The sequence below is a fragment of the Stigmatopora nigra genome, chromosome 12, assembly GCF_051989575.1.
Source record: "Stigmatopora nigra isolate UIUO_SnigA chromosome 12, RoL_Snig_1.1, whole genome shotgun sequence".
Classification (NCBI taxonomy): Eukaryota; Metazoa; Chordata; class Actinopteri; order Syngnathiformes; family Syngnathidae; genus Stigmatopora; species Stigmatopora nigra.
The window spans coordinates 2,087,707-2,111,534 of record NC_135519.1 but is presented as its reverse complement, the minus strand read 5'-3'; the positions used below and the strand labels follow the sequence as shown (position 1 = coordinate 2,111,534).

Genomic DNA, 23,828 nt, shown 5'->3' with positions numbered 1-23,828 from the left:
GTTCACTCGCCTGACTTTGGTGTGGGCAGGCGTGAGCTCGATTCCTGCTGGTGACAATATGATTGTGACTGCAAATGGTTGTCTGTCTCTCTATGTGCCCTATGGTTGAATGGCAAGCAGTCTAGGGTGTAGTCTGCACGGTATGGAAGAAACATTAATTGAAAAGATCCTTGGTATGCAAAATTGATAAAATAAAAAAAAACATAAAATGAAGACCAATCAGTGAAGTACTGTTGTCCCTTACTGCTATTGAGCACACCATAATTTGAAAGACTGATGATGTGCGCCTTAAGTAGCCTCCGGTCGTTTTCTACTGGCTTTTTAGACGTTGCTAAAAGTGGCCTTATTGACCAAACAATGGCTCAAACGCCGCCTTTTAAAGGGCCATGATTAAATTGCGCACAGGAAGGAGAAACCCGATGACCCTTGTATTGATTTTTACATGCGTGTAGTGTTTTAGCACAACTTAAGGAAAATCTCTTCTGGTTGTATATGAGTATATGAGTGTGTGTTACTGTACAAATATCACTTTTTAGTGTGTGACTATGTTCTCGTCTGACGTTTCTTATAATTACTATAAAAAAGCAACAAACCACCAAGAGACAATGACAGTCAGAAATTCCCGACATGATAGACGGAATACCGGTATGAGTTGGGGATTGTTAATTAGACAATGCACAATTTGATCATGTAAGATCATGAAAGAATTCAGAGTGACGAGAACAACATTGGTCCTTTGCACGGCAAAAAAACTCTCAGTCAAGAGGGAAGTTCCCTCTATCATGTGCCAGGACTCTACAATTGCCATATTTTTTAAGGATCACTAAATAGATTTTACACTTACAGTATTCTCCACTGTAAAAAGAAAAAAATAGGTCAGCAATAAAACTCCGCCAAAAAATAAAACATAAAGCTCAGGAGTGATGTGAGAGGCATTTCTAATGGCTTTCAGTAGACGATGGGATCTTTTTAAGGGAAGTTACCCCTTTTGCATATATTGCAAGAAGAAAAAATAGAAATAAAAAGCATGGAATTAATTGAGAAGCTCATTTGACTGCCATTTACAGGGAAAGACGTCCCATCTATTTTGGCTAGGAGGGGGCGAATGAACAAATGTTCTGGGATCGGAAATGGATTGGATTTCAAATGAGTAAATGGCAGTGAAACTAGGACTTTAATGATTAAATACATAACTGATTAGCAAATGAATTGCCATCTATTTTGATAGTCAATAAACCATTTTGGGACATTGTCCACCTCAAAATTGCCCAATCCGGTTTTTTCTCCATTTTTATTTGCCTTTTAAAGCAGTGTATGTTCTAGTTTTAAGATTTATTTTACATTTTCAAAAATTCGAAATGAAACATGTAAATATTTTCTTTTACAATGTTACTGAATTATTTTTAAAGATATTTTATTCAATTCTTAATTAAGAAAAAACAGGGATTTGATAGTGAATCAAATAAACAAAAAATACTAAACGAAGGCCCGTTGGTTAAGTGATTAGCACGTCGCCCACACAGTTCTGGGATTGAGGGTCGATCCCAGGTGGGTCCTCACTGTGTAGAGTTTGCATGTTCTCCCCGGGATTGCGTGGGTCTCCTTTGGGTGCTCTGGTTTCCTCCCACATTCCAAAAACCTGCAGAGTAGGCTGGTATAACACTCTAAACTGCCCCTAGGTATGAGTGTGAGTGTGAATGGTTGTCTATCTCCTTGTGCCCTGTGGTTGACTGGCCACCAATTCAGAGTGTCTCTCATCTGGTGTTTGAATTCAGCTGGGATAGGCACCAGCACCCCCTTTGTGAGGATGAGCAGTCAGGAAAATGAATGAATATACTGTATCTCAGTCATTGCCATTGATTTCATTTGAAAATATTTTTTTCAACTAATTGGAAACATGATAATTATTTCATTAACTTTCTTTTTGTGGTCTTTTTTGAAGGCCCACCTATTCAGAGTTTGTGACAGAATTTAACAATGGATTGGACGTCTATCGCTGTCAGTGGCAGCTATTATTAAGGACATGGCAGTTAAATGTACCTCTCTTCCCTCCCTTCAAAGGAGGAACCTCCCCAGTGTGGCATCATACCGCCAATAATTCATGAGTGATCCTCGCCCCTCGCCGGCCTTTAGCATTTTTTATTTAATCCGCCGAGCTCCACTACTGCTGCTGGCTTATCAATAATGAATGTCGACGTGTGTTAACACGGACATGAGGAGCAAGAGTGCATGTGAGGGACATAGTGGGCCACCATGTGTCATTGCTAGAGTTCAAATTACTTAAAAAAATATTTGGAATATCATAATAAGCGCATATATATTTAGGTGTTCTCTATCTAGTGTTCCAACTCATGTTGATAATGATCTCATTTTTTTGTACTGTATTGTCATGACTTATTATCCCGGTAAACTGATTTCCAGGATGAGATAGTTCACTACAATTAAAGAGTACACGTGATAAATGTGGTTGTGTAAATGTGTAGAAAATGTATTCTTATTAAATTACAACATATGACAGTAATTCCAATCATTTCAACTGGGAAAATGAATTGAGAGACAAAATGAATATCCATTTCAATAGAGAAGGTTGGTAGTTAATGATCATGTCTACTCAGTCAGGGATGGTAATATATTTCTAATTCACTGAAACTTTGCATGTAGCAACCATTTTTCCGCCAAAGGCAGTTGACATTAAAGCACCACTGTATCCATAAATGTACTGGTTATCTTCACAAGGATTGCAGCAAAACAATTCTTATCTCCTTTTCTGAACCGCTTTATCCTCACTAAGGCCGCTGGGGGTGCTGGAGCCTATCCCTGCTAAATGGTAGCCAGCCAATCACACGGCACAAGGAGACAAACTACGATTCACGCACACACTCATACCCAGGGGCAATTTAGAGTGTCCAATCATGCTACCATGCATGTCTTTGGAATGTGGGAGGAAACCGAAGTGCAAAATAATTTATTATAAGGAACAAAAGAAATTGTCAAAAGTGTAATATTGTTATCTTGAGCATTTGTTCGAAAACACCAGTAAAAATAAGAGATGGGTCCAAAATAGTCTTCAAGCTTATCTATCAGTCATTCACTAATCCCAAGAAAGGCAAGGTTTTTATGGCAAATATTATGAAATAATGTATTGAAATTGAATTTATGATTCAAAACAATTTCCATCAGATATCCTGATCAAGGAAAATGTCACTGTGTCTTTTCTACATTGTGTGTTAGTGTGTATGAGTGGCAGCTAGGCAAATTGACACCAAATCAGTGGGTCAGGAGGTAACGTCGCCGGTGGGTTGCTATGGCAACACCCAATGGCAATAGAGTTTCCAGGACAGTGCAACAACATGACAGCGAAATGGCAGCTCTCTTTCCCCTCATGTAACCTCCTCACTCTACCGATGTTATTGTTTCGTTCAGCAGAGGAAAAATACGAACACAATTACAGCAACACATACATGTACTTCATCCAAAATATGTGGGGGCAGCAGGATCCGAGTGTGCTGGTTTTAACAGCTAATGCCTTATAGATTAACCACCCCTGCCCTCGCTCTGTCTCACACAAACACACACACGCACAAGCACCCCCCTTCTCCCAAAAGAACAGAGATTAACCTCCCACAAGTATGTTTAGGAGACACCCCCCCCCCCCCCCCCAAAAAAAAAAAAACAATACAAATAAAATACTGCAACATAAAAATAAGCATACCTGTCTGGGTTTTGGTGACAATTGAATTATTGGGTGGAGAACCATAGAGACAAAACATGAACTTTGCACCAAAATGGGTAGTTCAGTTTCATTTTTGATTCATTGAGACGTGATGATTGGCCCATCTTAAATTTTTATGTCAAGGTCCTTTTGTATAGATCTTGTTATGGTATGGTATATCATCCAGAGTCCAATGTCTATAGAAGAAAATTGGTGTTGTGGGCAGTTTGTGCCCTGACTTTTCAAAAATCTTTCCAAATAATTTCCAATTTAATAAATCACGGTTAGTCAATATTTCAATTAAGAGGCAATTTACCACCTGTTGGATCTGTAGGACACCTGATTCTGATTGGCAAATCTTTGGATGAATTGCATTGTAAGAGTCATTTTTTACTCTTTCAAAACAAAATGTGGAAACCCACAGTAACTCATGACTTTCCACTCATGGCAAAATAATTGTTGCCAACCCCTTGCAATTCAAATGGATGCATCTTTCTGACAGAAGAAGTAAAACATGATCTTTTTGGACAACTAAAATACAAAGATTCCCACCAGGATATTTGTTTTAATCAATATTTATGACGTTTATGGCATGTTCAGGCCCCAAAGAGGCAATTTAGGCAACCCAGATACTAGCTTTTAACTGTGCTAAAAGAATTGATCCCTGATTGATTTCAGTGAGGTCACCTGATGCCACAACCTCCCTGCGGTCCTTATTCCACCCCTTTGTGCGCGTGTGTGCATTGAATTCTCCATAGACTGCCAGGCATGTTAATCTGCTGCCTGTCTGTGGAACGTTTCCCGTTGAACAATGGTGGGCATCATGTTAACATCATTAGATGGAATAATCTGCTCTCCTCTCTCTTTATCTTCTCTTCATTTTTTTTTTCCGTCTCAATTTGGCTCTGCCTCTCTTTTTCCAGGATTCATTTTTACAGATCAAACAGGGGGCCACTCTTAGGCCAACCATGCTGGCCCTTTAATTATCTTTGGCTAATAACGTGGAGTATGTGCTGATAGGCATCTTTCTGATAAGACCGCACTAAGTAGAACCTCTTTCTACCTTTTCCCTCAATGCTACCTCAGGTTAAAAGCGTAATTTTGAGTTTGGCTTTGCACCCAATTAAAATAGAGGTTGCTTCAAGCTAAGCTAACCAGCTAGTGAGGAATCTTATGAATAATACGTAAATTTTCATGCAGAAGACTGCAAATCTTCAAAGAAACGTTGTGAACTGTCAACAAAATGAATGTGTAAGGTGGGGGGAAATGCAGCAATAACTTGGAAAAACACAAATTATATTCCCTTAAAAATGTGTAAAATTTTAAAAATCTGGGTAATTAGTTGATTAGGATTGGTGATCACAGAAAATACGACCAATCTCATATTCTATTGGTCAAATTTATTGCAAATATGTTTTTCCTGGTTGATAACACAACAATTTTAGTAACAGTGACTTTAACAGCTAAATGTAAAATGTGTACAATCAAGGATGTCTTAATTTTCTACAATCTTGGTGTCCTAGATATTTTGATTAAATATTTACATTGATGACTCAAAGTGTTGCATTTCATGTTTATTCTATGTAATTGGCCTCCACCCAAGGAAATGACCGTTGATGAATCATCTGTCCTACCAACCAGTGTTAAGAGACAACCTCTATCAATCTTTACCATTTCCCTAATGTCACAATGCTTATTTCTGTGGTTACTGTAAATGGTACCTGAGTATACATTATAGAATGCTTGGATCGGAGAAGGTGAACAAGCAGTGAACGTCCAAAATAGTAAAGTGATGTGCAGGACAAGAGTGTGACTAGTCCACATTTTCTTAAATTATCTTGTAACTTGTATGCTTTTGGTGAACCGCTTATGCTCACAAGGGTCACGAGGGGTGCTGGAGCCTATTCCAGCTAACTCCTGGAACCAGGCATGAAAAACCCTGAATCGGTGGCCGGCCAATTGCAAGGGCCCAAAGACACAGACAACCATTCACTCATACCTAGGGGATATTTAGAGTGTCCAACAAACCTACAATGATTTTTTTAGACGTGGGAGGAAACCACAGTACCCGAAGAAAACCAACACAAGGTCATGGATAACCTGCAAACTCCATACAGTGAGGACCGACCTGGAATTGAACACTCGACCCCAGAACTGTGAGGCCAACGTACTAACCACTTGGTGGCCGGGTCGCCTGCTTTTGCTGTGATGGCTGTAATTTCCCTTTAGCTACAAATGGTTATTTTGTGACTAGCCCTCCACTGCATACAGCAAGCAACTCTGACTCGATCTGGTATATTGGGTTGGTATTGCTTCAAAACAAATCACTAACAAAGCCTGGTGTACACTTCACTCTCATAGATTTTACCAATGGAGTCACAAAGCTTGAAGGAGCAGTAACAGTATATGAGTGGAGTAGAGTCAGATAGGAAATAAAAAATGGGAACATTTTTAGACATTTTAAGGCTGTGAATTCAAATTATTTAATTGCTTATTTTATAGACTTTTTTTAGGTCCCACGAATACCATAATGTAAAGAAAAAAAAAAGAAAAAAGTCATAATCTACGGCTACATTTTCCTGGATTAGCAAATGGCACAATTAAACATGGCAAAGAAAACATGAAATTGAATTTCCTCAGTTTAGAATATTCAGAAAATATAGGGGAATATGAAATATAAAAATAATCACCATCCTTACATTAAATGTAATTCTCCTAAATTGGACAATTTTGGTATGGTGTGGCCAGAAATTAGCTTCAACCTTTCAGAATAATGTATTTTTTGTATTTGGGAGAAATACAATCTAAAATCCAACAGTATGACAATTCCTTACCACCAATTAAAAGTTACTCATGAAAACATCAGATAAATTTAGGAAAAAGAAATGAAAAAGTGATTGGAACTCATTCTCGGCTATGATGCCAATCATTCGTATCCAACTCTCCTAGTTAAAAACAGATTGAATGTTGGTTAGCGTTAACATTGATTTCTAAATAATATAAAATCTGTGTGCTAATTACCACTGCTGACTGAGTACATGCCTGCTATTTTTTAAGGAATAATTTCAATTAGTTGTACAACTGTTAATTAATGCTAGTATTTGGAAAATGACTGCGGGCCATATCTGTTTAGATTGATCCACAGCAGTGTGAATCAGTAAATGCAGTGTTTCTGTGTCTGGGATAGGGTGGAGTCTGAGGTTTTATGAGTTGCATGCTGGAGTGGCAGCGTTAATTTCGATCACTGGGAGCCGGCATGGCCTGAGGGAAGGATACGATCCGCTAGTACGCGTGCAATGCTGAGCTTCACTTACCAGTTGTTGACTTGTAGGATAGTGAGGCCCGTATCTTGTGCCAGTTGCTTCTTTTGTTCCTCTGATGGGTACGGATGCTAAAAGAGAGAGAAAAGAAGCACAGTTAAGGCGACATCCTCTCAGGGGAATTACTAATTTGATATTAAAGCAAGAGTAGCCTTGCGTAGTAAGGCTTTTCATATTCATAGTTCAAGCAAATACATAAAAGCAGACTGGTAATTTACGCTCGTTAAAAGCTCTAGGTGAACACATGCATACGCATTGAGGCCCTGCCGTATAGATCATTCTTGATTAGAGAAAATCCATAATAAATTCCAACTTGTTTTTTCTCGGTTTTAGAAAAATCATTGAAGATGTTCGTTGTATAATCATCTTACCCTACGGTTGAAATCAATTATTAAAAGACTAAAATTAGTACGGTATTCACACCCATGATGAGTGTATGTAAATGGCTGCATGATTGGCTTTGGAGTATGAATGGACTCTGCCCTACCTAAAAAGTCATGAACTGATTTACGAAATTATAAATCACATTTATTTAAACTCAACTTTGAAATCAAGTTGATTAACTAATTCTTGAAATAAATTAGAATAGAATTACCAGTACTGAAGGAAAAATATTTCATATTATTACTTATTATATTAATTGTTCAAATGGACGAAAGTAAATGTAATTAATTATGGAATTGTACAATAGAAATGAGGAGAAATGGAAATATACACATGTAAATAAATAAAATACATGCAAACATTTTCAATGATATCGAATTATTTGATAAACTATGTACTAATTTCTTTAGTTTTGGGACTTCTGGCATATACTACAGATGAATCTTCCCTGTAAAAATGGAATGGGCTCCAATAACCGAAAATGGTGAATAATGAGTTAAAAAAGTGAAAACAAATGTGCTTCTCACAACAAAAAAATGATTTAATGTCTAGAATACTTTTAGTGATATTCTTTGTTCCTCTTTTAATGAGGGAATTAAGCGTATTCCGGGCAAAACTTGAGAAGTTGAACCGTCTACAAGAACCACGTTGCATTCTGCCATAGTATTCTGGGAAATAGTAGTCACTTCCTGGTCACGGCTGCATCTATCACCCCTTTCCCCTGATTGGCTCGCCATCAGAAGGCAGTGATTCCACATTAAGCCAGTTTTTCGTATTGACTCATGGAAGAGCAAATTCCTTGTTTCTCATTAAAAAAAAAGTTTTTCATGACATACTTGCTTTTCTTTTATTGAAGAAGTCACGTGTATTTCTGACTAAACTTGACAAGAAATGCTTTGCACTTCCATATTGCTTGCAACCAATTGGTCATCTCTTAATACTCTTGATTATCTCTTTATCATCAGATGGCCGAAAAAGTGGTTAGACTATGAGGTTGCCAAGACAGGCACTGTATGATGAATTTATTAAATTTAAATTACACAGGAGGTTCTTGCTTGAAAAGTTTGAAGTGTTCATATCCAACTAAAGTTTTTGAGTTTTTGTTTAACTGCTTCTATCCACAAAAAAAAAAAAAAACTGTGTCCAGGCACAATGTGAGCCGAACGCGACAATCAGACGTGTAAAATTGATGTGGCGCCAGCATGTATATTTCTATTCCTTTTACTCCTCCATGCCGCATAAAGAACAGCACTGTGTTTTTTTTGAAGGGAGGCAGACGCAGCAGAGGGGAGCTTCACTCCTTTCCCCCCCTTTTCTCCCAGCATTCCCCTTGTCCATGTGATGGGCTGTGGGGGAAGGAGGAAAGGGGGCAACACAGGGTGGCTAGTTCCATGTAGTAAGTTATAATTACATAGTTGTTTCTGGCCAAACTGCTGTCCCTTGTGTGTTTTCATACAAGAAAAATACATCATCATAGTTTGCCAACAAAAAAAAACAAATGCACCAGATGCAGAATAATAAGTCAGTAACAGAAACCCGTCTAGATCAGGGGTGGCGAACATGTGGCTCTTGAGCCTCATGCAGCTCGCGGCCAAAATGAATGCAGCTCTTTGATTTTTATCATATTTTGTATAGACTGTGCCTTTTTACCTTGTTTCATGTTTTTCGTATATATTATTTATTCTCTCTTAAAACATACTCAAATTCATCGAGGCACATTCAAACAAATAATAAATTGTATTTAAAAAATAGTTTAGCAGATTGGATTTTTATTATGCTGCTTTGTGGCTCTTTGACTCGCAGTTTAAAAATTTTGTTCTTTTTGTCTAACTTGTTCGCCACCCCTGTCTAGTTCATAACGAAGTGAATGATTATGTTTTGGTGGTACTGGTAGCGATATATGTCTTTGAAATATCACTACCAGCCCCCACAGTTCAAATAGAATTGCAGATTTAACAGATTTGCGAATGTTGCATGTGCAGACGATACTTTCAAAGTCATTAGCGAGTTTATAGAGACAAGTGCTTGCTTTCGAAAACTGTTAACCCAGAGAGGGTAATCAGATTTAAAAAATAGAATATATGAATGAGTGTACCTGGACTTCTGATTGTGTTTGCATGACCATAGCCCCAGTTTAGGGGTTTGAGGGTTTTTGGAAACGTGCCCAAGGACACTGCTTTAATTTTGAGATAGCTCTGTGTCCTGTTTACTTTTCTCATTAGATTATATGTATATGTATATCCTCACAGTGAGGGTCCACTTGTGTGGAGTTTGCATGTTTGCCTGCGTGGGTTTTTGGATAAGAAATTCTCCCTAGGTATGAGTGTGAGCATAAATGGTCCTTGTGCTCGCGATTGTCTGGCGACCACTTCAGGGTGTCCCTCGTCTTTGGCCCAAAGTCAGCTGGGATAGGCTCCAGCACCCCTGCGACCCTAGTAAGGACAAAGTGGTCCAGAAAATGAGATGAGATGAACCAGAAGCAAACTGTGCAGATAACATTAATCAATCTTAATTATTATATTTGAAATTATTATTTAAAATATATTATCATCGTCATTATCATCATCTTTATTATTAATGTTATTATGCATAATGTTGCAATGCCAAAAGTGCATCACTTGCCACAACGTCTGGTAGCCAGAGGGTGAAATGCACGAGTTAAATGTTCTGTATTCCCCTTTTCAACATAGCTCGTGGACCGGAAAATTGGAAAAAAACCAACAAACAAAAAAGTCTGACAGATTTGACCACAAAGTTATGTAATGACGTCAGATGTATCATTAGTCATAAAACAGTATTGTTTGAGCGTTTGCTGCACATCAACCCAATCCTACGCCAGCACAGAGACATTTCGCCACTAGCATGAAGGAGCTCGTCATGTGAGTCTGATACGACGTTCAGTCGGCAAGACAACGGGCGTCCAAGGCCCATGCGGAAGACTCGTGATTTATGGACAGTGAATTATGTTTATGGTGCTATTGACGGCAGTAGGCGTCCAATTCACTTTGACTGGGAGACACTGGTCAACAATTAATCTTTTGCCGCTGACATTCAGAAAGTCAAGTCAATATCGATTGGCTATCGACAGTGAAAAGATAAAAAAGCGGATAAAAAAGGAGAAAAAAGACACTAATTTGTGCACAAAAACAACTTGGCTTCCCTTTTGCTTTTGTAGAATGAACACCAATCTGTCACAACTGTGAAGTTTTAATAAGGTGTGTGATACTGTGTCTCCTAATGGCCTTTGGCTGGGATTCAGGGTGCCGAGAGAGTGAGAATCGGTTCTTGAAAGGAGCAGATGGAAAGTTTCTTCGCATCCTCCCCTCCTCCTCCTTACTCCCTCTGCTCTATCTTAATGATATGTCTTCTCCAAATATACAAGTGTTTTCATGAGAACTCGCAGCCTGCTTTCTGCGAGCATGTGTCTGCCAGGACAGAGAGGAGAGACGTGAGGGAGGGTTGTTTTCCCTCATCTTATCAGTCCCACTCGGTGCTGTTTTACGTGTTAATATAAGTAAGTCAGTCTTTACCAAACCCAACTACAACAGTGTTAAGCACGAACTTGGCAGATCCGGGAAAAACGATAAAGGGAAGGAAGACAAAATCTGCCGTTATTATTAGAAGTACAGACCCACATTGGGAGCCTAAATCCTGATTTCCTGCAAATTCAATGCATTATCCCCATTGAATTGTCTTTTTGTAGAATTTCTTCTGGAGGGAAAACTTTTTGGATGGATTTTGGTGTTAAGGTGAGGGATGTCCCGGTGCAAATTATTATTATTTTTTTTACTTCTGATCTGATTTTTTTCAAGATATGTTATGCCAATGCTGATCAGATGCCAGCATTTTCCATCCACTAAAATTCATGCCGAAAATAATGTAATCCTTAAATGATAAATAGTATTTTTAGTATATTTTTAGTATTTGAATTGCTGTTTACAATATGCTCTGTTACCATCATTATTTTCTAAAAAGACATTTTTCCTCTCAGTAGTCATCTTTGGCTAATGGTTTGATCTACTGCAGCCGAAAATCTTGATGGTAATGAAAATACACCCAACTAATGGATTGGATTCGGTCTTGTAACAAAATCCGATACGGTCTGATACTATAAAAATAATATTGAGCACCAATCCTGAGTATCGGTTCAGGACATGACTAGTTTATATGATGCTATCCTAATCTAATTTGTCCATATCCAGGATTAGACTCTGCAGTGCTGGCCCACATAATTTAAATATTCAGACAATTCCAATTCAAACATTCAGAAAATCCAATTAACCCTCCACTGATTGGTCAGTCAGAGCAAAATTATATATGAACAAAATCTGCAGTCACAAATATAATGAATAAGTCGACATTTTGGTGCATGTGATTGACTTGATTTAAATATATTTTCTCATGTTAGCTCCTATATACAGTGGTTATAAACTGCATAATGCAACAAATGTACATAAAGAAATTTCTGACTATTTCACTTAAACCATTGTTGCAGTTGACCTTAATGTATGAGAAACAATTCTGGCCACCAATGTTAAAAAGAATCACGATTCCACTGTCAGGAATTAGAGAGAGATCAGGCAAAACAACAATGAATGTACAATTAATCCAACAGGAAACAAATGTGAAACAAATGCAAAATACAAATTGTTTTGTTTGGGTCATGGCAGAGATAGCCCTCTCTTTAAAAAATACACAATCCCACTGTGTAAACATTCTAAAAGAAAAAAGAAAGCACACAACATTTAAATCTTACTGTAATAATTAAAACCAAGCAAAGGCGGCCATTTCTATAACAGTGCAATAAAACATGTTTCTCCCTGGAGGAAAGTATAACTCCCAAATAGTTCAGTAACTTTTTTGGTTGCAGTTCTAGTTCATAGTTTGAAGGATTATGTGACACATGTCTTCATGTGTTAGAGCAAACCCCACCTCCCTATCCAAGGTGCACTAAAAATACAAATTGACAAGAAACATGAGTGCTGATATTGCCAACGCCAGTCGACTTCACAAGGACATGTGATGTTGAAAATGGTGTACATGAACACCTTTTTATTTGCCAAATGCTATTTCCTAGGTTTTGAAGCTTCATCTTCATTTTGCTTTCTGGCTTATAAGTATTGTGAAAATATAAGACTGCATCTTTTCTATTTATAGCTCCTGTGGTGTGTGTGTGCTGGCTTAACATGGGACATTCGTTTTTTAAATTGTACGGGGACACTTGGTCATCTGATGTGATTTGCCCCCCAAAACAGAGATACTACACATTTATAAACAGGACAAGACATTGTGCTGCTTAGTGATGGTGTTCCTAAATTGCTTAGAAGGGGACAACAAAGACTAGGAAAGTTGAAAAATATTATAAAAACACCTGTAAAGTAACTTTACTTTCCACAGGTAAAAAAAAAAGTTAATTGTTTGAGTGCCATTGACAAAGAAGACATCCTTGAACTGGAATGTATGTATCTGTCCTTCTACTTAAGTACAATGTGTAAGTACTCTCCACACCTCTGTTAGTTGACAATGCTTAACTTCCTTATTATTTATGCGCATCACTCTTAACATGGCATGTTCGGGCCTGCGTGGGTTTCCTCCGGGTACTCCAGTTCCCTCCCACATTCCAAAAACATGAATGGTAGGCTGATTGGACACTCTAAATTTCCCCTAGGTATTGATGTGAGTGTGCCTGGTTGTCCATCTCCTTGTGCCCTGTGATCGGCTCGCCACCGATTCAGGGTGTTCCTAGCCTCTGACCCGCAGTCAGCTGGGATAGGCTCCAGCCCGCCCCTGCGACCCAAATGAGGATAAAGCGGTTCAGAAAATGAGATGAGACTCTTACTGTGCCATGGGTCTCACCCCTTTTACACAAGGCTGCCCCCGGAGTATCACCGTTGTGTTGACAAGAGCTAGCATGCTGCTAATGGGCGCCTTGGAAAAGCTTTTGTAAACAATCCACAAGCGGGACGTTGATTCCTGCTTGTTGACTTGGCAGGTGAGCGACAAGGGGAGCAGCGGGCCCGCTCCCAGACGGCTAATCCAGGGGGCCTTTTTTTGGCCCGAGGGTTAGATACACACACATACATACATGCACGCATTGAGAAACACACTGTTTACTGCAAGCGCTGCCAGGCCAGTATGAGGTTGACTTAAATATTTGGGGAGGTGAGCACATTGTTATGCCAAAACCTTGAGCAAGTGCAGACTTTCAAACACAAGCCAAGCACATTCCCCATTTGTTTCCTGTTCAGGCATTGTTGAGTGCTGCATGCTCTGTTAAGTAGTGCTGGGCGATTTTATAATTGAGACTGCAGATTAAGAAATTTAGTTAATCAGCTATCACGAATTAAATTGATAAAATATGGTGAAGATTGACCTTAGTCCTTTAGGAACCTTTTGTTCCTGAAAACCTGTTAGCAAAATGTTAATACACAATAGAAGGCTCCATTGATGTGCAAACAACAAGTAGAACCGTGTGACTACATTTAACTTTCCGGACAATCAATATTGACATACAAATGCTCCCACTTAGAAATCATGGTAAATGTCCACTGTGAGAGGCATAGTCTAGGAATAAAAACCAAGAAATCACAATCTACAATATTTTCTCACATATAATCAGTTTGAGCTACCTTCGAAGATTTTCTACTGGATCTAAGTCTAGAGCCAGAACCTTGATATGCCTCTTACAGAGCCACTCATTGGTTTTTCTGGCTGTGTTTTGGGTCATTGTCCTGTTGGAAGACCGAGTCATGACCAATGTTCAATGCTTTGAAACAGGGAAGAAGGTTGTCCACCAAAATCTCATACTTCATGGCCCCGGTCATCTTCTCCTTAATACAGTGTAGTTGTCCTCTTGCATGTGGTGAAAAACACCCCCGAAGCATGACGCTACCACCCCTATGTTTCAAAATAGGGATGGAGTTTTTGAGATGGTACTCGTCATTCTTCTTCCTCCAAACACAATAAGTGAGACTATGAAGCAAAAGTTATTTTAATTGGTCCCATCTGACTGCAAAACTTTCTTCCAAGACTTCTCTGTATCATCTAAATCAGCGATCTCAAACCGGTTCTTAAAAGGCTGCAGGGGGTGAAGGTTTTCATTCAAAACGAACAAGCGGACACCTTTTGCAAATGTAATCGGTTGATTGCAGCCAGGTGCTAATTATTTTAGAAAATTCCACATTGATCAAACTGGATCGGTTGAAACAAAGACCAGGACCCACTGAGGCCCTTTGCCGAATCGGTTCGAGACCCCTGAGCTAAATGGTCATTGGAAAATTTAAAACTGAACTTGACATGAGCTGGTTTAAGAAGGGGAAACTTTAGCGCCATGCATGATTTCAAACCATGATGTATTAGCGCACGTGTCAAAGTGGCGGCCCGGGGGCCAAATCTGGCCTTCGGCATCATTTTGTGTGGCCCGGGAAAGTAAATCATGTGTGCCGACTTTGGGTTTTAGGATCAAATAAAAATGAAGAGTATAGATGTATATCAAATTTCCTGATTTTGCCCTTTTTAAATCAATAATTGTAATTATAGTGGTTCATCCGCCTGACTTTGGTGCAGGCAGTCTGTGGCTCGTGGTTGTAAGAGTGAGTGATTGTCTGTCTTTCTGTGTGCCCTACGGCTGAATGGCGACCATTCGAGGGTGTAATGTGCCTTTCACCCGAAGACAGCTGGGTTAGACTCCAGCTATACCATCATCAATTTCGAGGATGGGCGGTACGTAAGATGAACGAAAAAATGCTCCAACAGTGGAACTTTTTTCACCACGCTGCTTGGAAATTTCTCTGTAGCACTTTCCAGCCTTGTAGAAGTTTACAATTTTGTCTCTGGTGTCTTTGGACAGATCTTTGGTCTTGGCCATGTTATAAGTTTGCATCTTACTGATTGTATGGAGTGGACAGGTTTCTTTAAGCAGCAAACACCCTTAAACAGGTGTGCATTTGATTCAGGATAATACAGGGAGTGGAGGCGGACTTTTAAAGGCAGACAAACAGATATTTGAGGGTCAGAGTTCTAGCTGATAGACGGGTGTTGAAATACTTATTTGTGGCTGTATCACACATTAAAATCATACATTGTGATTTCAGTTTTATTTATCTCTCTCACAGTGGACATACACCTACAATAAAAATATCAGTCCTTCTAAGTGGCATAGATTGCGATATAACAGGAGAAATGCAGCAGCATTTATATACCCTGCTACAATCATCATATTTGCTGCTCGATCACCCAGCCCTAGTTGTAAGACACTGAAGTAATAATTACAAGTTAGTACAAAATAAAATCTGAAGATAATTAAAAACTTGCTCTCAAGTAAAATTTGGGTGTCTAACTTCCAACAGACAGTATTTTACATTAGGATACATGTACTTTCACCTAAGTATTGGTTTTTGGCACTTTATACGAGGCTGGTAGCACGTGGCCACATCAATGGAACGAGGCAACCCAACAAATAAAGCAAAAGGAAAAGTGGCAATTAAAGAAAAAGAAAAGAGAGCAAACAAAACAAAATCTCAACCAACCTAATTTCCTCTGATTGGTGCCTGCTCCAATGGAGTATAACAAAAGAGATTTTAAAAAAAAAGAGCTTAAACGTCTCAGAGCTTGTAGCATGAATAATTCAACAATTGGCATTTTGTCTGAGTGTCTCTATCTCCTGGAGATAAAGGGAAAAACAGATGTTTTCATGCATTAATGAGGGCTTTTCCAATGAAAGAAGAAAAAAACCTGTTGGTTTAGGAAATTCTCTCTATGCTGCAGCCTTTTGGGAAACTAATGGTGTTAGCGGCATGTTTGAAGCGTAGCTCATTTTTGGGGAATTCATCATCATTGGATGCATTAGTCTTTTTGGAATCCTTGCTGATAAATATCATGCTTCATAATAGAAGGCTGGAAACAAGTACAAATACTCAACATACTGCAAATGGAAGTTCCAGCAGCATCCCAAAACCCCTACCAAAATGTTGTGATGTGTTGTTAAAAAGGAAAAAAGCAAACTTAATTTAATAAAAAAATATATAGGAGAATAAATAATATGTGTGAGAAGACAACACTGTACAGTTAACCTTGAATTTAATGGACTGCATGTTTTGTATAACAACAAAAGTAAACCCATTGGCAAAGAATGAGGTAAATTGAGCTTCACTTCTACAAGTACACAATGTACACAGCATAAGTATGTATTAAAGTACGGAGCGGATTCTAGCATGTACGCCAAGTCAAGTCAGCTTCCAAGACAAAAAAGTCAAGTCAAGTCTTGACAAAGCTCAACATTGGTTAGCGCTAGAAACGAGGGCGTGCTTCGTTAGCCGGGGCCAATACAAGTATATTGTCAGAGGCTGTCCGAATGTTTGGCGACAACTGCTGCCTCTTTATGGCGCGTCGGTGGGCCGCTCATTGGAGTTGCGCCTGATGAGCCGGGGCTAATTCAAGGGGTGATTATGTAGTTTGCTGGACCACTAAACCTCTTTAAGCCTTAATTACTGCCTATTTGAGCGAGGGGAGGCACTCCAAAAGGCATCGGTGAACAGCAGACACAGCTGTAGGTGTGCCGTTTCCACGGCCTCGGGGGGCCGGACTGCATGAAGGTGGGGGGGCTGGTAGGCAGCGATAAACAGCAGGATGTCACACAGAACAGCAGCCATCACTATGCTTAAAAAAATAAAATAACAAAGATCCCTTTGTGGCACCTCCTTTACATGGCGATTGCCAAACTGGATAATATATGTTCGCCTTGCCAGTTGGGTATAGAATCAAATTGTTGGAAGAGGTAATACCATTTTGATGGTTTACACAGGTGCAACAAAGAATAAAAAATGGACTTGCTGGATACATGTTACATTTAGTACTATATTGTTCAGGTTTATCTTGAGAATTGCATCAAGATATTTTAAGATCATGTAAAATATAATTTAACGTAATTTTTGGGGAAAACATTCAAATCAAACTTTCTATTAAAATGTTTTAAAAATTCAGTAACAAATAAAGTTGCAAAATGTCATGCAATGGACTGGAATTAAAAATCCAAGTGATATAAATATTACCACAATGAATTGAATGCCTCTTTAAGACAGTTTATCAAGTTTAGTCATTTTAAGACTGAGACCCAAAGGGGAACTCTGGAACAAAAGTTTATATGGCAATGATGCCAGAGCATTCAAAGTGTCATTAGTGTTATACAAACACCCTTTTTGTCAAAGTGTTAAATATAAATATATAATTGACAGGAGTACAATGGTAAAATGATTGCTGAAAAATGAAATAATCTTATAAAAAAACTCTACAGCCCAATCTTGGACATTCATTCATCTTCCGAATCGCTTAGACTCACAGAGGTCATGCAGGATGCTTAAGCCTATCCCAGTTGGACTACACCACAGTAGTACACTACACTACAGAAAGGTGGACTATACACTAGATTGGTCCCCAGTTAGTCAAAAGGCACACATAGAGACAGAGAACCATCTGCACTGACAATCACACTTCCCCCGAAAGGGAATCGATACTATGCTTCCCCACACCAAAGGCAGGCGAGTAAACCACTAGACCCTCAGTTATACAAATCACCATCAATTATTAAGGAACCTTCAATTTTGAAGTGATGCGTAGTTGGCAAAATTTCAACCTCTTTTAAATGTTCAACACATTGGCAAACATTCGCTGTTTGGCCTCCCAGGCTGGATGTCTCTTACTGTCAATGGCACTAAAAGAAGATGGTTTATTGCCATATTTTCCTGACTTCTGTCTTATTTGTAAGCAATTGTAGTGAAACGAAGCTGCCAGTGAAAGCTGATCCGCAGAGGAAGCAATTTGGGCGCTCTTTAATAACCTTGGTGATATTATTACGTTATTAGCATAATTACCCATTTGCCCCTGACGTTTTAATTAGAAACTCGGCTTTAGGGAAACCCTGAAAAGTAGGTGAGGTAATTTCACAATTGCTCCCTGATGCTCCAGAGGGCGAAGACATCCAAGTAGATCTTCTCACCTACCCCGGCCCTCTTTCATCTGTCTGTCTATATTTAGCTTTTAGCGAAGCTTTCTCACGCTACAACCTCCCTCTTTTATTTTCCTTCCATTTGCCTCCTCCTCTTGCTAAGTTTACGTTAAGTGCCCGAGCTCGGCCTTTCCTCTCGCTCTCTCTCCTCCTCATCTTCTCCATCAGTGCACCACTATGACAAATCAATGAGCTAATCCGCCGTAACAAACAAGTGAGCAGCATTTGCTTCACCTCCCAATTGCTGGGTGGAGGTGAAGCATGTGTGGCACATACAATAAGAATCAGGAAACGAGACAACTCGATTAAGCCAGAAAAATCAAAATAATAAGATCCGGATGAGGGCAAAGGAAGAAAATGATTTCCCTTTACGTTGGTTGCCTCTGAATTCCATCGTCATGACTTGGTGTTCATCTACATCTACTTCCTGCTTGACTGGAATTCTCTAACAACACTGAACAAACCAACAGAGAGTAATTTGTAAAAAGTACTGACAGAAAAATCTTGTAAAATAGGACAACCCTTCAACTGGAGCGCATGATCAAATATATAATTTTCAATCAAAAATAAAATTAGCCTGTAACGTGAGCTCTTAGCAGTCTCCATTTCATGAAACGAAATTAAATCAAGCTAAACAGCTTTGATTTTCAACTTTCAATCTGATGCTGGTATTGAAAAATGAAATTTAAAAGCTCAAATAGGGATTGTATCATTTTCTCATATCACCAACAGGACTTTGTCGGTGTAGATTATTGTCTGGGGTGTACTTGGAAACAATTTGAAGGAGTTGAGTGTTTCTGGTGTGCAATTTCAATTGTTTTACGGAGCAGTAAACATACAACAAATCACAGTGTGTGTTTTCCTGATTGGAGTGAATAGCTGATTTAAACATTAAAATGTTTTGAATAGCTTCACAAGTATAACTCAGATGACAATAGGATGATGAAACAACTTCCTTAAGGCAGAAGCAGTTTAGCAATGATTACACAGGGATTTATTATGATTGAACACATGCTGATAATTTTCCTTTTTTACTGTTTCCTCTAAACATTTGTTAAAGTTTATGAAATCGCACAGTAATCATGCTAAACTGCGTCAACTTTTTCTAAAGAGTAACCTGGATAAAAATATTTTTAAAAAACACAACAAAATCATGTTAGTCAAGTGAATAAAATTGATCGTAATTTTTCAACCCTTTTTGCGTGGTTTAAATTTAAAGTGTGCAATGAAGAGTTCATGTATGTGGCACATTCTGATTTTGACATGAATTATAGTGATTGTAGTGGACTAATGTATGCACAATTGCCTTTACAATTCATGGGGTAAAACAAACTAATAAAAAAACAACAACATTTAGCATGACGAGGAGGTTACACTGGTTAAAAGTTAGCAATTGAACGTAATGGCAATGCAACACAATCATTCACCGCCTAATCTTCCAGTTTAAATGGATTAGGCACCTGCCACTAGGGCATGACAAACACTCGCAAACACATAGTATACTAAGAGTGGGGCAGTGGCCTTATAAGTACAAGGTGCTGACTGCAGCCAGAAAAGAGATCCGACAAGCTCGCGGATCACCAAAACAGCCATAATGGATAGTGGCGAACAGCTAGCGTTAATGTGATTTCACACTAAAGCAGAGTTAATATATTGCTGGCTGAACACAACCACACACACACATACGCTAAGGCTATGATAAACTTTCTTCAAAGCCGCTGAACTTAATTTAAGCAGTTTAAATATAAAAATGCTGAGTTGATGAACAAAAGAAGCAAGAAAGTACAACATCCATCTTTTAATCAACTATGTTGTCGGTCAAAAAGAAAAGGGGTAAAATATCGGCAGGGATTTAGGATTTTTTGCAATCTTATTAATGCAATTCACACAATAGAAAACTCATTAATTTGATCTAATCTAATCTCATTTTATCATCTCATCAGATCTCAATTTCTGAACAACTTTATCCTCACTACTGTCATGGGGGTGCTGGAGCCTATCCCAGCTGTCATATAGGTGTGAAAATGCGGTACTGTCTGTACAGCGCATCTTTGAATAGTATTCTACAATCATTTGAATAGTGCTCAAAATTCCATAAAAAAAATATTAAGATTTCTCATCTCACGTTCTGAACTGCTTTATCCTCATTAGGGTTACAGGGGGTGCTGGAGCCAATCCCATGTGTCTCCGGGCCGGAGGCGGGGAATACCCTGAATCAGTGGCCAGCCAATTGCAAGGCAAAAGGAGACAGACCACCATGCACACTCCCACCCATACCTAGGGGCAATTTAGAGTATCCAATCAGCCTACTTTGCATGTTTTTGTGGAATGTGGGACAAAACCAGAGTACCCAGAGGAAACCCACACAGGCCCAAATAGAACATCCAAACTCTACACAGGTGGACAACGAATGTCCAACCTGGACATGAATCCAGGACCCCAGTGCTATGATGCCGACACACTTACCACTGCCATCGGGCCACCATCAGCATTTGCTTAACTAAATTACAAGAATTATTTGTCCGTCGTAGAGTTCTACCAGGATTGCTATGGTGGATGTTTTGATAGAACTTGTGACTTTATTTTCCATTTTTGGATTTGCCACTCACTCTCCAATAAATACCACAGTGTGGTGGGGAACTCCACATCACACAAATGCACTGATGTCAGTGTATCCAAGTATGTGTGAATATTCTGTAATGCAAGAATGATTTATCATTTTAGAGTTATTAGTCTTTCTCTACAGGCAGGCAAGCATATTCATAACACATAGTTGCAAATGAAAGCGAGGAAGAGTGCGAAAGAGCACATGATGTTGAGACTATCTAATTACAATGTTGATGTTAAATATACATATACGCGTGCGAGTGGACACATTTTACCCGCAATTAAAAGATAAAAGAGGTATGAAATTAAATTGTAAACTAAATTTTAATCTACCACATCCATTTATGGTCCTCTACCATCTATTTCCTGAATATGTTTATTAGTTACTTCTGATATGGTGTGGGAGAGGTCAAACAGTGCTTTATATTCTGGGTCCATTCTGACCTCCAGCTCGGGTTACCAAATATGCTTCCTTACTCAATGTGAAAAAAAAGTACTAAAAGAAAAAAATCCATCCATCATTTTGTCCATCAATCAGGGAACAGATGGCCTTTCATGTAATCCTGCCATTTTGGGACCGCTGGCTACCCCTCTGCTTTGGTCATGCTATTACACCCCTCACCCCTGTCCCTCAACATCACTACCATTAAGACCCCATGCAACACCCTGAATTGTTGAGTTGCCTACTCACTCCCAAGGGTCACTACTGGGAAGGAAGGCTCATGATGCTACTTTTTTTTATATAAAAATAAAGACAAGTGTGTGTATATGTATGTATGTGTGTGTGTCTATATATATATGTGTGTGTATGTGTGTGTGTCTATAAATGTTTGAGTGTGTGTGTGTGTGTGTTTGTGTGAGGGGTGTGTATGAGGGTCAGTCAGCTAAAAGACGCCTCCCTTGTCTGCTTTTGGTCTCTGGGGGCTGTCACGACAGATAATTGATGATGTTTTCATTACAAGGTGTGGGCTAATGTGGGGGTTAGGGGCCATTGAATGCGTGCACATACACACGTATGTGTTTGTGTGAAGGTTGACTCAGCTGCTTTCCCAACTTGACACCAAGTGGTTTCGAACGCTGGGTGATTAGGTCTTAACTTGTTCACTGCCATTGACAACGATTGTTCAATTTACTTTGGATTGGAGCAAATGGTTGCGGCCAACCCTCCCTGTTTAAAGTACTTGGGTGCCTACTGCTGCCAGTGGGACTGAAATATACATTCAAATGTTGTCCCGGCAGCAACGGCAGAGCTCGTTTGGTCCACAGTTCGGAAATTGAGGGTTCAATCCCTGGTGGGTTCTTTCATTCCTGTGTGATGTTTGCATGTTCCCCCGTGCCCATGAGGTATTTTCCGGGTACGCCAGTTTCCTACTATGTCTCAAAGATCATTCATAGTAGGTCATTTGAACTCTCCAAATTGTCCCTAGGTGTGACTGTGAGAGTGAAAGGCTGTTCTCATTGTGGTCTTAAACCAATGGCAACAAAGTCATGTTGTCCTCTAGCACCCCCACAACCTTTGGAGATAAGCGGTACGAAAAATGAATGAATGAATGAATGAATGTTTGCCCTCACAGTAAATGTTAGATTCCTGCTTTTCCACAAAATATAAAATATCATATTTTCAAACAATGTTCAGTGTGATTAACATGCCAAATCTTTCTACAGTTCTGCTTCTGTTGATTAGTGAGAATTAAAGGGCAGAAAAGTGGATTAAGGAACTTTTATGCTATTGTGGTATGAAAAAGTCAGCAATCCTGACTAAAATGGGGGAAATGTAAGACTTTGTCTTGCTTCTCTGCCTTTTATATTATTCGGCTTTTTCTTCCTTTATGGTGAAATCATGCTTCTTCTTTGACGCTGTGTTGGGTGGGAGTGCCCTGCCGTCCGCAATTTTGCATCTCCTGTCTTCCGCTTGCTAGTTTTAGCGTGATTTTTGAAATTTTAATGAATATTTTTGATTTGCATACTTAATATAAAAAACTGCAATGTTTCGAAGCTGCCAATGTTGAAACCTTGAAGTGGTGAAGGATGACAGTGTATAAAACTCAGACTTATAGTCTGGCAAATACGGTAATAAGTTGAAATGTCAAAATGTTGTTATAAATTCACATTTTAGATTGATATTAGTTGCAATGACAATGATGATTTGAAATCAGGACATCTTATTATGCAAGTACCTGCCCACATTAGGGTTGCCAAACGCCCACTTATCTCAGGAGAGCTGACTTGATGACAAGGTGCCCCACTGATGTATTCATGATCTTCAAAGCTGCCAAAGTCAGCCCACCCGAATAAAGTTTGGTATCAACTAATTTTTCGGAGCAGTCCCAAAGCATTTCAGAGATCAGGATTTTTGTGAAGATCTAATATTTACACATTGTGAAAATATCCTGGTTCTTTGTGCGTGAGCTACCAAGCAGTCGCTGAGCAAAATAGATAATGATCAGCATTTAATATCATCTTATTATAAGCGATTGTGGACTGAAATCTTGCCAACGGCCAATTAGAGAAAGGTATTAAAATGTTATGCATTACATTTGATCAAGTCAGCCGCATATTAATTAGAATCCGACTGTTTGCAAAGACATTACAATGATGACTCGTATTTAAGAAGAAAAAAGCTGACTTTTTACATTTTATACTGTGGAAAGCCCCATTGAAATAAAATCAGTTGTTTGAAAGTATAAATAATAAAAGTAACCACTAAATACACCGAATTTGTTTTGGCCAAAATATTGGCAGGAATTTAAAGATGAATGAATGCAGTAATTCTATTCAACAAACAATACAACAATTCATTAGA

General features: G+C 38.9%; 1 protein-coding gene across 1 annotated transcript in view; it reads right to left on the bottom strand.

The window, feature by feature from the left end:
• meis1b (Meis homeobox 1 b) overlaps positions 1 to 23,828 on the bottom strand; it is a 100,983-nt gene that overhangs the window by 20,804 nt on the left and 56,351 nt on the right. Inside the window, exon 9 of the mRNA XM_077729494.1 lies at positions 7,027 to 7,103. Coding sequence (XP_077585620.1) covers positions 7,027 to 7,103 — 77 coding nt within the window. The remainder of the gene's footprint in view (positions 1 to 7,026; positions 7,104 to 23,828) is intronic.